The sequence below is a fragment of the Muscardinus avellanarius genome, assembly GCF_963383645.1.
Source record: "Muscardinus avellanarius genome assembly, chromosome: 1".
Lineage (NCBI taxonomy): Eukaryota > Metazoa > Chordata > Mammalia > Rodentia > Gliridae > Muscardinus > Muscardinus avellanarius.
Genome location: NC_137786.1, coordinates 54,272,631 through 54,291,272, shown reverse-complemented (window position 1 = coordinate 54,291,272; position 18,642 = coordinate 54,272,631). Strand labels below are relative to the sequence as shown.

Sequence of the window (18,642 nt, the reverse complement as noted above, 5' to 3'; positions counted from 1 at the left end):
CTAAAAGTTTATAGTCTTAAGATTTATATTTAGGTCTTTTATCTATTTTGAGTTAATATTTGTATATGGGATTAGGTAAGGGTCCAATTTTATTCTTTTCCATGTAATTATTATGTTTCAACAATATTTAGTTAAAAGATTAATATTTCCACCACCAAATGTTCGTGGAAACCTTGTCAAAAATAACTTGACAATATAGGGAAGAATTTAGCTCTAGGCTTTTATTTAACTCCAATGGTTTATATATCTGCCTTTAGAATAGTACTACACTGTTTTAATTATTGTAGCTTTATATGGTTTGAAATCAGAAAATATATATCTTCTAGCTTTGTTCTTTTTCAAGATCGTTTTGGGTACCTAGAGTCCATATTCCATATTAGGATAGATTTTTTTCTGAAAAATAAATATACAAATATATGATAGTTTCACCTAAAAAATAGAAAAAAAATATTCTCTGGTAAGAAAGAAAGCAAAAAGAAATATTGAAATGTCATCTTTAAGTCATCAAAAGCTTGGTATCAGACAAATGAAATTGTTATGTGAGATTACCATTTTTAATTTTAGATAAATTGCCATAATACTAGATGTCAACTACTAAGCCAAGCATGGAAGGGAGGGATAGGGAGAGAATGGGGTGGGGATTGGGTGGGGGCTGACTGGGAAAAGTGTGCAAGTATGTCTACAAAAGTATGTATCCTACTATGATGTATGAATACAGTGCACCAATAAAAAAAATTAAAAAAAAAAAAAAAGATTTCATTTGCATTTTATGGTGATTGATTGTGTTGTAAATGTTTTCATTTACTTAGTAGCCATTTATATATTTCCTTTTTATACTGTATGCTCAAATCTTTTTCCTTTCTATCAAAGTTTAAATTTTACTGATTTTATTTTTGATTGTCAAATGACATTTGTACTTAAGAAGTACAGTGTGATAATTTGATAAAGAAATATATGATGATAAGTCATGGTAATTACCATTTCTCTCTATCAAAATATTTCTATTTGTAGAGAACTTTCAAACTCTTCTTTATTTTGAAATGTATAATAATATATAATAATAATATATAATAAATTGTGGTAGACTATAGAACATCATAACTAATTCCTCCTATATAGCTATACTTTGGAATCTATTATACAACCTCTCTATCCTTCATAACCCTTAATGACCACTTTTTCAATGTGATGTCACTTTTTTTTCCTCTTCCACAAATAAGAATGTGCAACATATGTCTCTCTATGGCTGGCTTATTTCAATTAATACAATGTCCTTTAGTTCCATCAATGTTGTTACAAATGACAGCATTTCATTCTTTTTATGGTTGAATAATACTGTGCTGTGTATATATACCACATTTAAAAATTCATTTATCCAATGATGGACATTGTGATTGATTCCATATCTTGCCTTTTGTGAATAGTGTTGCAAGAAACATGGATGTGCAGGTATCGTATCTTTATAATATGATAATTTTATTTCTTATGGGTATATAATGGAATTGTTGGCTTATATGGCCATTTTATTTTCTTTTTGTGGAATCTTGATACTCTTTTCTATAATGGCTGTACTAATTTAGATTCCTTCCCACAGTGTATGAGTCCTCTTATTCACATCATCACCAGCATTTTTTACTTTTTGTCTTTTTCATAATAATCATTCTAACTGGAGTATCTGTGGTTTTGACTTGTCTTTTCCTGACAACTGGTAACATTGAGCATGTTTTCATAAACTTGCTGGGTATTTTATGTCTTCTATTAATAAAGGGACATTCAAGTCTTTTGCTCACTTTAAACTCATATTATTGTTAATTTATCTTTGCTTATACAATGGTCTGCAGTATTTCCCCCATGTCTTCTTCTAGTTGCTTCATGGTTTTAGGTCTTACATTTAGGTCTTTGATCCATTTAGAGTTGATTTTTATATATGGTGAGATGTAGGGTTTAATTTTATTCTTCTAAATATATCTATCTTGTTTGCCCAGCACCATTTATTGAAGAGACTGACCTTTCTCTGATATATGTTCTTGATACCTTTGTTGAGAATCAGCTAGCTGTAGGTACACGGATAAATTTCTTGTTTTTCTATTCTTTTCCATTGGTCGGTGTATCTGTTTTTATACCAGTAACATGAAGTTGGGTTACTATAAATTTGTAGTATATTTTGAAGTCAGATATTGTGATGTCTCCGTATGTTTTTCATTAGGATTGTTGCTAGTCTGGATTTTTTTGTGCTTGTTTATAAATTTTATAGTTGCAGAAAATGTTGCCAGTATTTGGTTGAGGATCACCTTAAATTTGTAAATTGCTTTAGGAAGTATCAATTATATTTAATAATATTTAACAATATTAATTCTAGTTCATAAACATTATGGATTTCATATGTATATATTTCTCTTATTCAGTTTCTTCCATTAGTGTTTTTTATTTTTATTGTAGACATCTTTCACTTTCTTGGAATATCTTTTTCTATCCTTTCACTTTCAGCCTACTGTGTCCTTAAATCTGAAAAGGGTCACGTGGGAGTATGTAACTGGGTCTTTTTTTTTAATCTATTCATTATTCAATGTCTTTTGATCAAATAATTTAATCTATTCATATTTAAATTACATTTAATATAATTCAAACTATATTTGTAATCTTTTTACTCTGCCTATATTTAAATGTTGGTAAAGGCTTAGCATTGCATTTCTTCATTTTTTTCTGTCTTATAGATCATTTTGCTCCTTTTTTCTTTTCTTACTATCTTTTGTGGTTTGATTCTTTTCTGTTTCTTCTTTGTGTATCTACAAAGTTTTCTTTTGTTGTTATCATGAGACTTAGATGAAATATCTTATAGTTACAGCGGTCTGTTTTATGCTGACAACAATTTAAATTTGATCACATAAAAATTTCTACACTTTTTACTTCCTCATTTTATGTATATTGACATCACATATTACAACTTTTTCTATTATGTATCATGAACAAATTATTGTAGGTAGTTATTTCAATATTTTTACATGCTAGCTTTTATACCAGAATTATAAGTTATTTACACGCCATCATGGAAGTATTAAGAGTATTCTGAATTTGACTATATACTTACTTTTATAAACCAGTGAATTTTATACTTTCATATGTTTTCATGTTACTAATTAGCATCCTTACATTTCAGCTTGAAGAATTCCTTTTAGCATTTCTTGTATAGCAGGTCTAGTGGTGATGAATCCTCTCCGCTTTTGTTTGTTTGGGAAAATCTTTCTCCTCCATTCTTGAAGGACAGCTTTGTCAGGTGAAGTATTCTTTATTGGCAGTTTTTTCTTTGGGCATTTTCAATCTATCATCCCAGTCTGTCCTGGCCTGCAAGGTTTCTGCAGAGAAATCTTTGGATAGAGTCACTGAGTTCTTTTATATGTCACAATTTTTTTTTTACTCCCCCGCCTCCATCTCTTTTAAATTGCTTCAGCATTCTCTTGTTTTCTTTGATTGTTCATAGTTTGGTTAATATATTGTGAGCTCCTCTTTGGGTTGAAACTTACGGGAGAACTTTGAGCTTCGTACCTGGTTGTTATCATGAGACTTTTTATATCTGGGAAATTTTCAGCCAGTATTATTTCAAATAAGCTTTCTCCTGCTTTCACTCTTCCTCTTTCAAGATTACCATAGTGTGAGTGTTGTAGCTATTTTGATGGTGTCACATAAATTTTATAGGCTTCCATCATTCCTTTTCATTGTTTTTTCCAAATGACCTGTTTTTGAGTTCACAGTCTTTCTTCTTCTTGGTGATCTACTATCGATGCTGTCTGTTGCACTTTTTATTTTATTTATTGCATTCTTTAGTTTCAGAATTTTTGTTTTATTTTGTTTGTCTATATGCATGTTTTATCTTTCTTTCTTTTATTCTTTTTATTTTTTTGTGTGTGATACTGGGGTTCCTGGAAGCCCTTCTACCTCTGGGCTACACTCCCAGACCTATTTTATATTTTTATTTGGAAACAGAGTCTCTTAAACCAGCATGGCTGGCTTCGAACCTGGGAGATCCTCCTGTCTTCCAAGCACAGGGATTACAAGTGTGCGCCACCGCGCCTGGCTGCATGTTTTCTATATTGTAGATCTCTTAATTTTTTTTTGTTTATTTGTTTGTGTGTTTTTCTATTGGGGATTGAACCCAGGCCTTATGTTTTTCTCCTTCTTTGAAGTATTATGTTGTTGTCTCCATATTTGAACTATTTACCTTTTATTGTCTTTACTGACTGGCTTCAAGAAAAATACATCTTCACCAACAGCCCAGCTAGGAATTATTAATTCTGTTAGACTTTGACTATCTGTGTGCCTACTCCACACTTCTTGTTCTCTCTTGGGGAGAAATTCTTAAGATTGTATGCTCTCTCTAGATCCCACAAAGCCAGCCCTGGTGCTGAGAGCCTTTTGTTTTGTTTTTATTCTTAGAGTAGTGCCATTTAAAATGCTTAAATCGAGCCGGGCGTGGTGACACACACTTGTAATCCCAGCATTTGGGAGGCTGAGACTGGAGGATCGCAGTTCGCTGACAGCCTCAGCTACTTAGTAACGCCCTTTGCAACTCAGTGAGACCCAGCTTCAAAATAAATAATAAAAAATAGGGCAGGGGGTGTAGCTTGGAGGTAGAATGCTCCTGGGTTCCATCCCCAGACCCGCAAAAATAAATAAATAAATGAATAAATAAAAATAAATAAATAAAAATAAAATGCTTAAATTGTGTGACTTGGTCCAGTCCTGCAATGTTGAGTCAGATATCTGTGTTAGACACTTGTATGTGCTGTTTATAGCATCACACTTAGGCTGGTATTCTTAGGAAGTGGGAAATAAGCATGCAGATTTTGGGGGTGCCCATGGTCCACTTGTGGGAGGGTACGCAGGTAAAGCATCCCAGTTAGCTCATGGATAGGCTTCCTTGTGGGGTCAGCAGAGTGGTTGGTTAGGCCTGTGACTTATTTTGTTCACTGTCTCTCCCAACCACTTAAGCCATTCCTGTCACCTCAGTATTCTGGGTTGAATGTGAAATAATTGGGCCTCTTGGGCAGTGTCTCATAAACCTAGGGGAGCCTTGTTTTCATGCTCTATATTCCTCTGTGATTGTGGTCTGAAGGGGTCCTCTTTGCACTGAGCGGTGATGTTTTGAGAGGAAGGTGATGCAGATAAAAGTGAAACTGTTCTTCAACCCATTCATTCAGTGCATCTGTTTTTGTTCAAAATATGATTCTGAAACTTTACCGTATTCTCAGTGCCCATAAAGGTGATCTCATCTGTGGGTAGTTGTCAAGGTCAATGTTCCTGCAGATGGATGATGTTAGAGAGCTCCACTTCTTCCATATTACTGATGTTACCCCATCTTACTGATGTCACCCCATCTTACTAATGTTACCCCACTTATTTTCAGAAGTGTTGTTTCAGAAGCAGCACTTCTGAAATCCTATAGTAGCAGGAGAAGCTGGAAACGTTTTCAGCAATAAACAGAGAAGAAATTTATTTCTATATTATGACATAATATGGCGGGCTAAAGCATAACCACAGTGTTTTTATGTCCTATCAAAAATATTGAAGTTGAGTAAGTAAAAGAGTCAGGTTCTCTTTGTAAAGCCAAATATTTAATTTATTAATAAATTGTTGATTTATTAAATTATTGATTTAATTTATGCTTTATTAATTAATTATAATGGTTTGAATTATAAAGAATTATATTAGGTAATAATGAAAATTATCCCAATAAATTTTTGGAAATTTAGAATAGCTTTATTCATGAGAATCTTACAAAAATAAATGAAAATAGTTTTATATTATTTCAGGAAGAAATTATTGTATTTGTTACTTGTTATTTCTGTGCTCAGTATAGCAAAATATATTAATCTAAGCCTGAAACTAACATTATAAGTAATACAAAAACTCATAGAAAATGGAAGAAAACATGAATTTAGACCAGAGTTATAAACTGGTAGTTTAGGGACCAGTTTGCCAGCATTTAAAAACCAGAAGAGTTGACAGTGAAAAAAAAATCTAGGCTTTCATCTTCTCTTGAAACAACATCTGATGACATTGGGATATCTTTTTGCATGACAATTTAATTATAACAGTAATCTCTTTTAGTGGAATGTACTCTTTTTAACTAATCACTGAATCCACTACTCTGTCAGCTTCCTTCTTTTACAAACTTTCATACTGCAAAAACCTAGTTTTTAAGAATATCACTGGAACCTCAGCATGTGATTTTATTTCAGTTTTATTTACAGAAGACTGTACTTTAATGAGGAATTTTATCATCCTAAATGGAATAAGGCCAAAGTGTTTTAAACTTCATGAAATAAAGTTTTAAAGAAAATATTCATCAGTTATAATTTCAATCAATAACTTTAAATTTATAAATAGTAGCTTTTTCATATACTATTTTCATTACAATCAGTTCATATTTATTTCTTTCTAATATACCATAAAGTCATGGTAAGTACTTTTTAAAGTTGCGTTAGTTTTGCCTATTTTTTACTTAAATCTTAAAATACACAAATTTTAGCTGGATGTGGTGGTGCATGCTTGTAATCACAGTATGTGGGAGGCTGAGACAGGATGATTGCAGGTTCATGGCCAGCCTCAGTTAATTAGTAAGGTCGTTCAACAACTTAGTGAGACCCTGTTTCAAACTAAAGAATAAAATATAGGGCTGAGGGTGTAGCTCAGAGGTATAATAATTAGCCCCTAGGTTCAATCTCTTCTACCTCAAAAAAATTTCAGAGACAAAATGAAAATGCTTAAGTTTATGTGTATTTTTTACAAAATAACATTAGACATTGTTTTAATTATTCAAGTCCAATATTACATTTCACATTTTATTTGTATTTATTTAATCAGAATTACTCAAAATTAATTCTATAATTAATTTTATCTTAGATTTGCTAATCTTATAGGAATTTATCTCCATGTTAAACCTAAGCTCATGGAATGTGATATATTTAAGGCAGGTACAAATTTCATTTTGTTTTACCACTGCACTGCCATATCCTAGCTTGAGGTAATACAGTTTCTGTATCAGCACCAGTAGTATATGTAACATAAATTCTTGTTATACAAAGTTATTGTTTTAAGCATTCTTAAACTTTATTTTCCTAACAAGGTTCTTAAGATAATTTTTTCTATCCAATTTTAAACATTCAAGAACCTTCACTGTGAATCTCTTTGAACTAAAATATCTAGTAAATATATAGGAGTAGCACCTTAAAGCTGACCCACAGTCCTCCTTTAATTGCATAATCAATGAAAATAAACATGAAGAAATAAAAAATAAATTGCACATTTTTGTGGTATAGTAAAAAATTGTGTCTATATGAGTTATAACTTTGCTATGAATAATACAGAATACATGATCATTAATAGAACCACTCCATTTTTTTAACCGTATTTTTCCAGGTGGGGTAAAACCGTGTGCATTAAACTGCTTGGCTGAAGGTTACAATTTCTACACTGAACGCGCCCCTGCGGTGATCGATGGGACCCAGTGCAATGCAGATTCACTGGATATCTGTATCAATGGAGAATGCAAGGTGGCTTGGAGTTTGTTCTTTGATGAAGTTTTTGAGACTTTTATCTTTTTCTTAGATAGTAGCTTCTCTTTAATTCTATGATCAGTTTTTTTAAAGAGCCACATTTTAGAGAAATTCAGTTTTCAATAAAGGATGACAATATATGTAGTTTGTAGAATGACCCATTCATATTTAAGTGCCATGCAAATGAGATTTATTCTTATATTCTAGTTATGTTCATAGCAATTGCCAGGGTATGAAGATATTTTGGACTTTAACTTCCATTATTCTTCTGTTTTGTTTACAAACAAAACAATAGGGAAAAAAAGAGGGAACAAGGATCCAGCTCTTGTTCATATGGCTACCACATGTTGTCATTGGAAGACTTTATGTATTTCATAGCATAATTTTCCCTCAAAGTGTGAAACAACTATGCTCCTCCTACTTTATTTTTTGGAGCATTTATGATGGTTTTCATTATAGAGTTAGTCTTTATCTTATTAAAGCATTTACTTTAGGGAATTAGTCAGACGACTTGGGAGTTGTAGAAGCAAATCCACGCTATTTTCTTAAACCTGTGTATGAATTTTATCATAATCAGAAAAACCACAAAACCACTGTCCTTATAACTTTTGTTTTTTGCTTGTTTGGTTTTGTTTTACTTTAAAGAGAAGCACATAGCTCAGTGGTACAAACTTGGAAAGAAGAGTTAAAGCATTGCCTGTTTTGCTTAATCTCATAATTGCTTGGAAAATCTCCTATCCTTCTGGTTCCTTCTAGTTACCTACCTCCAAATGTGTCTGATGATCCAGTTTTTGTGTGCTTGTTTTTATGCTTATGTGTCTATGGAGGTTTCTTTACTTCCTTAAAGAAAAAGTTGTTTTTGTGACAGTATTCAAGTTTTTCAGATAACAAAGATCTACCTACAAGTTTCATCTATGGATTGCATGCTTGATATCAATGGCTAACAGTCAAATGTACAGATCCAAGCATCAAGTCATGTGTATATGTTAAAAATACATACTTTTATAATTGAATATAAAATTGAAAAGTAGATTTTTGACTTCTTAAATTGTATGCTTGCATCTTCTTTTTGTTTATGGTGATTGCACTTAGGTAGTGGGAACAGGCATTCATTTTTGAAGATTTACCCAGATGTGAATTTCACAGCTAATCATCGGTACCAACAATTGGATTAGAAAGGGAAAACCATAATCATCAGTCAGAACTCTTGCTGTTAAAACCCTGCAAACTACCATGAGCCATTTTTTTAGTTCTTGAATTTCTTAAGTGAGGGTGTAAGAAATACCCTGTTGATAACACATTATAATGCTTTAAGAATTAGAACATGAAATCGATAAAAGAAGGTGAGGTCTAGTATATAAATATAGATGTGGGCATATATTTTTAAGAAGTCAAAAATTCTTTCTTAAAACTTATTTGTTGGGAAATGTTCACTGGGACTTACTGGAGAATGAACATAAATAGGAAAGCATTTCCTATTTTGATTTGTTTTACTGGAAACTCAAGTAAATAAGTGAGCCACGTGTACTTGATTGGTTATGGTTCCAACATTTCCTCCTTTTGACACACTGAGTGTTCTTCTCTATTTCCAGCATGTAGGCTGTGATAATATTTTGGGATCTGATGCTAGAGAAGACCGATGTCGAGTCTGTGGAGGGGATGGAAGCACATGCGATGCCATTGAAGGGTTCTTCAATGACTCGTTGCCCAGAGGAGGTGAGTGTGGAAAATTTTTCCTCTGCTGGACTTGGGCTGGTTAAATCACTTGATTTCTCTTCCTCTCATACTTTAAAATGTCCTTAATTAAACAATGTTTTTCCCCAGGTTGCTTTCAGTCCTTTAAGTATTAAGTGTGCCTTCATATAAGATATTTTAAGGAAATGTTATTCTCTCTCTACGTGACTTCATTTAGCCACAAAGTCAAGTCTATGTTGACTCTCCCCTTTCCCTTCCCTCTCCCTCTCTCCCTTTCTTTATCTTTCTCATCCATTCCTTCCTTCCTTCCCTTCACCCCTCATTCCCTCCCACCCCTTTTTTTTTCTGTTTCCTCTTTTTTAATTTAGTGCTGGGGATTGAACCCAGGGCAAGCACCAAGCACTCAAACTGAACTACATCTCCAGAATTATTTTTTCTGTTTTGGGGATGGTGACTCATTGTGTTGTTTAGATTGGCCTTGAACTCCTAGGCTCAGGCATTTGTTCTGCCTTAGTCTCTTAGGTGGCTGGGACTACAGGAGTATGCCACCATATTCAGCTTACCATGCTTCTTTAAAGTATGAATACCCACAGAGCATGGATGTACAGATCATATGTTGAGAAAAAAAGGCATTATTATGCATGTGGAGGCTTTTAAAAATCTCAAGATAATTTTAGAGAAAAATTTTAATATTTTAATATATATTCATGAACTCAAAGAAGAATTTGCCCACATTTTCAGTGTGTGTGTGTGTGTGTGTGTGTGTGTGTGTGTGTGTGTGTCACTGGGGATGGAACCCAAAGGCATTCTGCTTCTGGGATGTACTCCCACCCCTATTTTTTTGTTTTTTAAATTTTGAAACAGAGTTTCACTAAGTTGTTGAGATCCTTACTAAATTGCTGAGACTAGTTTAGAACCTGTGATCCTTCTGTCTCAGCCTCCCAAAAACTAGGATTACAGGTATATGCCACCATGTCTGGCTCAGCACATTTTAAAATTTATAATGTATAGAGTTAAAGAAATTATGGAAGCTGGGTGTGATGCCTGCCTGTAACCTGTAATTCCTATTCATGGGAGACTGAGGCAGGAGGATTGCAGGTTCAAGGACAGCCTCTGTAACTTAGTGAGTCTTTCTCTCAACAATAAAAATTAAAAAGGCCTGGAGCTCAGGGGTAGAATGCCCCTGGGTTCAACCACCAGTGGTCACACACAGAGAAAGAAAGAAGGAAAGCAAGCAAGCAAGCAAGCAATAAAGAAAGAAAGAAAGAAAGAAAGAAAGAAAGAAAGAAAGAAAGAAAGAAAGAAAGAAAGAAGAAAAGAAGAAAGAAAGAAATTAAAGGAAAAGAAAGCGAAGAGGAGGAGAGGAGGGGAGAGGAGAATTGAGGACACGCTTCTACTGGATGTTTCTAAATACTCGTTTTCTGGCTGAGACTGCTGCTCATTCCTGGCTGTCTTCTGTGTTGCAGGCTACATGGAAGTGGTGCAAATACCAAGAGGCTCCGTTCACATTGAAGTCAGAGAAGTAGCCGTGTCAAAGAACTATATTGGTAAGTGATTCTTCTAGGTTTTAAAAATTAAGAAACAAGGGAAAGCAGTACAGTGTCATGAAGCCAAAGACATATACTGCTCTAAGGCAGAACACTTCCATGCTAAAATGAAGGGAATGCAAGTTTTTTAAGACCACATGTAAAATGCTAGACAGAAAAACGAATGCCTTATTCTTCACTGGGTTAATTATTTGATTTTTTAAACTGGATTTTTATTGAGGCTAGGGTTTACACAACTTGCAGGAGGTATCTACCTCTAGGCTACTCCAGCCCCATTTTTTATTCTTTATTTTGAAACAAGGTTTTACTAAGTTGCTGAGGGCCTCACTAAGTAACTGAGGCTGGCCTTGAACCTGTGATCCTCCTGTCTCAGCCTCCTAAGTACTGGGATTACAAGCATGTACCACCATACCTGGCTTCATTTTAAATTTTGAAACAGTGAATTGATAAGTTGGTGAGATTGGCTTCAAGCTTGTAGTCCTCCTGTTTCAGCCTCCCAAGTACTGGTATTTCAGGCATGTTCCTTTACACCTGGCTTCCCTACTCCTGTTTAGGTACTAGGGATTGAACTCAGGGCCTCATACTTGCAAAGCAACTTATCTCTCTCTGAGATATATCTCTAGCCTCCTTTCCTGATAGTTTTTAAATATCCTGTCATACTTAGAAAAACTTCCCATACCCTAATGTTATAAGAAAAAGGTCTATATTTTATTTTAAAAGTTTATCATTTAACTTTATTTATTTATTTATTTTTGGGTGGTACTGGGGTTCCTGGAAGTCCTTCTACCTCCAGGCTACACTCCAAGACTTATTTTTTTAAATACTTATATTTGTTATTTGGAAACAAGGTCTCTTAAGCCAGTGAGGCTGTCTTCAAACCTGCGCCATCCTCCTGTCTCCGCCTCCCAAGCGTGGGGATTACAAGCGTGTGCCACCACACCCGGCTTAACTATATTTAATTTAAGCATATATTCATATGACATTTATTCTTTCTCTGTTTAGCTTTATTTTTAGCAAGGTGAAATTCACATTACATAAAATTAATCATTTAAAATGAAAAATCGGGTGGCCTTTATTTACATTCCACAACACTTTAATCACTTCAGATGAAAAGCCTGTATTGATTAATCAGTTACTTCCTATCCTCCAGCCCCTGTCAACCAACAACCTGCTCTCTTTCTCAATGGATTTTTATCTATTCTGGATATATCATATAAATGGAAGTATGCAGTACATAAACTTTTCTCTCTGGCCTCTCGCCCTCAGCATAATGTTTTGAGTTTAGAGCATGTATCAATGTGGTATTCCTTTTTATGGCTGAATGATATTTCACTGTATCATATAAACTACAATTTGTCTATCCATTCATCTACTGATGGATATTTGGATTGTTTCCATCTTTTGTCTATTGGGAATAATACTACGTATCAACATGCATATATAAGAATTTTAGTATCTGCTTTTAATTCTTTTGAATATCTAGCAAGAGGTGGAAGTGTGACATTTATTCTTGTATAAAGGGTGAGATATAAATTCAGGATTTTCCCCTAAAGTCTAGTCTTTTGTCAGTCCCATTTCGTGTTCTCTTTCCTAATTTAAAATACGTTCTTTGCCATATATCAAATTCCCACATGCACTTGGGTCTGTTTCTTAACTCTCTGTTTCTTTCCATTGTTGTGTGTGTTGGTCTGTGTGCCAGACCTCAGGTTCTCCCCACTCATACTCAGTTGCTGTTATAATATTTGGAAAGTCTGTCCCACCTCCACCTTCATCCTCAGTCATTGTTTTTGTTTTAACTTTCCTTGCTGGCTCCATGTTTATTCCTCTAGATAAACCTTTCATTCTTTTCCATCAATGAAATTATAAATTCATAAGTAATATCTCCTTAACATTCATGTGAAAAATTACTGTGTAATTTGTATTTAAGAAAATGAAAAAAAAAAAAAACCCAGGCGTCATCTCTCTAAATGAAATGGGTATTCATTACATAACTTAGTGTGGTAATCTGTGGTAATTTGCTAAGTGAAGTTTCACATTTTTAGGTAGGTTTTTATTTGTTTTCCAGCTTTAAAATCTGAAGGGGATGATTACTATATTAACGGTGCCTGGACTATTGATTGGCCTAGGAAGTTTGATGTTGCTGGGACGGCTTTCCACTACAAGAGACCGACTGATGAGCCTGAATCCTTGGAAGCTCTAGGACCCACCTCTGAAAATCTCATTGTAATGGTAAATGTGTCTCTGTCATTTTATTTCTACTGTTTATAATTTCCCCTTGTGAGATAAGAAGAGATCCGATTTTATTATTTCTCTTTTACAGGGGGTGAAATTAAGGTAAATAAAGGTAAAACAATTTGCCCAAGGACATAGAATTAGTGCAGAGTTAATGTCCCAGTGCTCTTTCTGTATGACTGTCTTTATCTTTTCAATGCTTTCTTGAATAATATTTGTATAGCCAAACAAAACATATGAGAGAAATGGCCCCAGGATACCCATGAAAATGGAAGAAGAAAATTTTATACAAATGCATGTGTTTTAAAAGTTGTCTGAAATTTCCTATAAGACTTGCTTTATGACGTTTTTTCCTCTTCAAAAGAAATAATAAATATCTGAATAAAATCTCATCGTATTTTAATTATCTTCACCAGTTGTTTTCAATGGCAGGTTCTGCTCCAGGAACAGAATTTAGGAATTCGGTATAAGTTCAACGTTCCCATCACTCGGACTGGCAGCGGAGACAATGAAGTTGGCTTCACGTGGAATCATCAGCCTTGGTCCGAATGCTCAGCTACTTGTGCTGGAGGTAAGACACCCACTAGGCAGCCAACCCAGCGGGCAGGATGGAGAGCAAAACATAATCTGAGCTATGCTTTGTGTTTTCTGAAGAAGCTAATTGGAAACATTTTTTGCAGGTTTGCTTCAAGCTGTAATTTAGCAAAAGAAACTTTGCTTTAATTATATTATATTCCATTTGTTTTTAACCTCGTGTAATTTATACAGATTTGTTGGTAAAATACATCTTGGCACAGTGAGTGTCTCTGCTGGTGCTTCTCCCGAGACTATCTGGAAGGTGGGCTGTTTGCTTTTCATGAACACATTCTTGGTAAAGAATCTCAAGAGTTTTAAATAAGAAAATGAGCAAGAATCAGACATCACAGACACAACTTCTTGGAGTGGGGGATGAAAATGTATGCCTGTGCTTGTGTGTGTGTATGCTCGTGTATTTCCCACCGTCCTATTCTAACTCCCTTCTCCAGCCATCAAAGTGAAGGGACTGTGTTCTGGGATGCTACAATAATTACTGAAGCCTGGGCTAATGGTGTATACTGACCCCATTACAGCCCCTCGGAGAGGTAGAATTAGCTACTAGGCAGTGGTTGGTGATGTGTTGGTTGTCCCATGTGCGTTTTTCATGGGTGCCTTTTCCCCACAATTTACTCTATTCCTAATCCTCCTCCCTCTAGTGGCCACCAATGCAATTCTTTACCTCTGGCTGGGAGAGCAGGACAGTTGGCTTCCTTCAAAGCCAACACCCTTGCTGCTGCATGGACTGGTGAGTAGAAGTGCTGTGCGAGCAGCATCTTCCTTCTCTCTGGAGACTAAATGCATCGCCTCCACCGTACACCTTGACCCCATAGGCAGGGGAGCAAACCTGTGGCTCAGGCCTAGGCCGGAGTAGAGCGCCTCACCACTGCAAAAGCAAAGATTAGGTCTTGAGTAATGATGGTTAGAATGGATAAAATGGAAACAAGCTGAATCACTTAATGTGTTGCCTATCTTCCCTTTCTATGCTGTGCAGAAACATATTTCACATCCTATTTTGTCCTTTATTCACCAACTCTCTAAGTAACTGATTTCAAGGCTCTAATTAGAAAAATAATTTTTAGAAAAATTATCATAAAACAGATTCAGTATCTTTATTTTTTTAGTGCCAGGTATTGAACCCAGGGACTTTGTGCATGACTAGGCAAGCACTCTACCACTGAACAGTGCCCTCAGCAGTATTTTTAGACTCATAGAATTAATAATCAATTAACTAGAATTCCAATTTCAGTGGTAAACATTGTACAATATAAAAAACATAAAAAGCAAGTGAAGAATAATAATATATTAATGTTCTCTCGATTGAAGTATCATGAAACATGGTTATGTATGATTTGTGGCATACTTTAAAAGTTTTTTAATTTCCATTCACTTTATGTATGAAATGGTTGGTGATTAATAGTAGAAAGTTTAAAAAACTATAATGCACTACCATTTCTCTTAATAAATAAAATTATATTTGTGATTAATGTCACTGTTGATTATCTTTATCCAACTGTTCAAGTAAGTGCCACCACTGCATTGTTTTTTAGTGGCATTTATGCATATATCCTCCTTTGTTCTAATTAAGTTCCTTTAGTCAACCTATAAATTACTCTCCTCCTTTCCACATACCAACAAAAAGTCTTTATTAGAACAATACATATATAATTCAGGCCCTGAGGTCAAGTGGGATAGGTTTATTAAAAAAGAGTCTAACTAATTTAAAGTTTAGGAAATCTAATAAGGAAAGCCTAAAATTGAGGTTGATTAGTAAAGAAAAGAAGGCTAAAGAGAAGCATGTTAGTATCTTCAAGTATGTGACAGAATGTTGAATGGGAAATTCTTAGTGCCTGTTCTTCTTTTGCTGAAATGGCTATATTTGGGGATGGTTTAGACACAGCCTTGTCTGGGGCCAAGGAGGGATTAAGTGAATTCTCAATGTTCCTTCAACCCTATGATTCTATTTGTTCAGAGAGGAGATAGTCCAAAAAAAAAAAAAAAAAAGAAATGGGAGTGAGGGAGAAGTCCATGAGAACTTAATCTGGAAGAAAAACTGATTTTAATTGAGGTAAAAAAAAGTATGAAAAAAATCCAAATGAATGTCATTCTTTTCTATAATGCTTGTTTTGAGAAATAGAAATGATTTCTTATGATAGGGGATAAAACAAAAGAAAATCAGGAAGGGAGAAGGCCCCCTAGAAGGAAAGTTTTTTTTTTTTCCTTTCTTACAATACTTCTTTGATTCTGGAGCTGCTGATCTTGAATATTTGAGGTAGCACCAGGAGCTCAAACTCTGCTTGGTTGTGAGTGATTATGGTCATTCATGAGATCATTTCCTTTTTTGGGAGAGGGAAGTACAGTGCTTGAAAGTTGCAGGCATAGTGTGAAAGAGCTGGCAATATGTCTTGATGAGCCTCAAAGTATGGTCCCTGAATAAGAAGTATCAATATCAATGGGAAAGTTGCTAAAAATGCTAATTTGGAGACCCCATTTCAGTCCTACAAATAGAAACTCTCAGAGTCAGGCCAAACTATCTATGTTCTAACAAGCTCTCTACATTATTCTCATGCTTGCTTGGTTTTATGTACCTCGTCTCTTGGCTTTTAAAAGGAATTGAAACCTAGTACTCTGGAAATACAGAATCCACAGCTCTACCACTGAAATCGATGCCTCTTTGTAGACTTGTTTTGTACAAGTCAATATCTGGAACACAGTAGACACTCAGTAAATATTTAAGTGAAAGAGAGAAAGGAATTAATTTTGGCAAGTATGTATTTGTACATCTTCTTTCCAGAATATGAATGAGAGTTTAGAATTGCTAATTCTATTATAGGATAGGTGAAGCAATTGCCAAAGAGAAAGAGCATAATTTTCATTAGCATAAGTAAGTAAAACCAAGCCCTTCTGTTTTCTATATTAAGAATAGGTAGAAACTCTAGAAGTAGAGCAGGACATAGGATATCTTAGGATATAGGTGCAGATTTCAATTATTGAAATTACTCTTCCTATGCATATGTCTGCTTTTAACCACACATTCTTTAAAAAGAAGAAGCTTATGTATGAGAAAACTAATGTAACTTAGGGCTCAGGAACACTGATGAAAGAGAGAGCTATAGTCATTTACTCAGTAAGAGTAAATTCTATGTCATCTATAGTTAAGAAGATGTCATTTCAAGAAAAAGTCATTGCTATTTACTTTTCACTCAAATACTAGGGATAAACACCAGTGTCAATTTTTAACTGTGATATTCCACTTCTGTCTCTCAAGGCAGGTTCTGGGTATCTGGAGGCTATCAGTATTTTTTTTAATGGAAAAAGAGAAAACAAGAAATCTCGATGAACTTAGTCCCACAAGATTTCTTCGTGTTCTTACCTGTTATTGTCTTGCATATGTTTTACTAATGTCGAGACTTTTTCACTTTGATTGAATTTTGGAATAATGATAGCATTCCCTTAAGAGATATTTTAAGATAAGAAGTTTTGAAATTGTTTTTTCTGTTGCTTAGCAGATCCAATGACAAATCTAATATGCAGGAAACATTGGTGGTGATTCAGTCCAAGTAATGGTCTTTTCTCTGAGTCAGTGGATGAAACACTTCCTTAGCCTGATTGGGAACATTGAGAAGCGACAGGGTGTTGTCTTCAGGATAAATGGGATTTTTTAAGATACAGCTATGACTCTTATGGACTAAAACGTCACTATTTTCAGCACCATTGTTATTCCTACTAGAGTTTGTTTCTTTATTCCTTAACTAAGCTATATTTACCTGACTCCCAAATTTATGTGCTACCATTGAATGAATGATTGCAATAATGTGTTAAATTGATAAAGCTTGGCTGAATGATGAAAATTGTACTATTTTAAAATATAAAGATTTTTTTTAGAATTATGTCAGTGTATCATGGCACTCTAACTTTTAAAGGTTAAAATAACAAATATGCATTCATCCTTTGGTCTTAATCATACATCCTCTCTTTTTACTGATATTTGGCTAGATGTGTGCTTCTCAAATGTTGGCATGTGTCAGAATCAGCTGGAAGTCTTGTTAAAGCACAGATTTCATGGTTTGGTCTCAGTTTCTGATTCAGTAGATCTAGCATAAGTTACAGGGGTTTGCATTTCTAATAAGTTTCCAGGTAATGTTGGTGCTACTGGTTCAGAAATCATACTTTCAGAAACTCTGAAACTCTGGGCTAGACACTTAGATTTCCTCAAGTCAATGCCTAATAAAACAAGTAACTAGTCTTTTAGGTAACAGTCTATGTTATGGCTGTAATCCACATCACCACTAGGTTTTGTTTGTTCGTTTAATTACAGATAGTTCTACTCATTTATGTAATAAAAAATAAGAAATGTTATAGTTTATAAACATTTTCTGATGCCCTAATTAATTTGATCATTCTCAACACCCATATAAGAAGATGTTGCTATTATTATCCCTATTTTGTAAGCAGAATTCAAGTGAAGCTCCTTGCTGGAATCAAGAAATTTGGTCACTAGTGTATGTAGCATTTCTCTAATAATTAAATGATCTGTTACCTTGGAGTTTTTTCACCACCAGTTAGCAACCTCTATAGAGAAGCATGTTGTATACCCACTCAAATATATCTCCTTCCCTAGCTTGCAAATACGTGTTTTCAAATACTTTCCTAGGGCAATGGATCTTAACTTTGGTGCACATTGGAAACATCAGAAGAAGTATATTGTTTTATTTTTTTAAATATTCTTTTATTTGTGCATTATAGTCTAACATCAATTGTAAATCATGTTGACAATGACATACATGCACACAATACTTGATGCCTTCCTCCTATACCTCACTTTCTCTATAGAGAGTACTGAGATTGACATTGTTATTCTTACATATGTACACAAAGCCAAAATTCCTTCAAAGATCCTCTCTTTTCCCTCTCCTGTTCCCCTAAAACCACCTCCCTAGCTCCACTGAGTTTTTTCTTCCATTAACAAGAAGTCCATCCATCAGAAGAATTTAAAGGATCCTGATACTTGTTTAGGGGGTATGGACTGGTCATTAGATTTT

At 34.5% G+C, this 18,642-nt stretch overlaps 1 protein-coding gene across 1 annotated transcript in view; it reads left to right on the top strand.

Annotated features, from left to right (window-relative positions):
* ADAMTS6 (ADAM metallopeptidase with thrombospondin type 1 motif 6) overlaps window positions 1–18,642 on the top strand; it is a gene marked incomplete at both ends in the record, with an annotated part of 308,213 nt that overhangs the window by 230,973 nt on the left and 58,598 nt on the right. Inside the window, 5 exons of the mRNA XM_080703170.1 lie at window positions 7,417–7,550; window positions 9,146–9,269; window positions 10,715–10,795; window positions 12,861–13,024; window positions 13,460–13,598. Of these exons, the coding sequence (XP_080559296.1) occupies window positions 7,417–7,550; window positions 9,146–9,269; window positions 10,715–10,795; window positions 12,861–13,024; window positions 13,460–13,598 (642 nt within the window). The remainder of the gene's footprint in view (window positions 1–7,416; window positions 7,551–9,145; window positions 9,270–10,714; window positions 10,796–12,860; window positions 13,025–13,459; window positions 13,599–18,642) is intronic.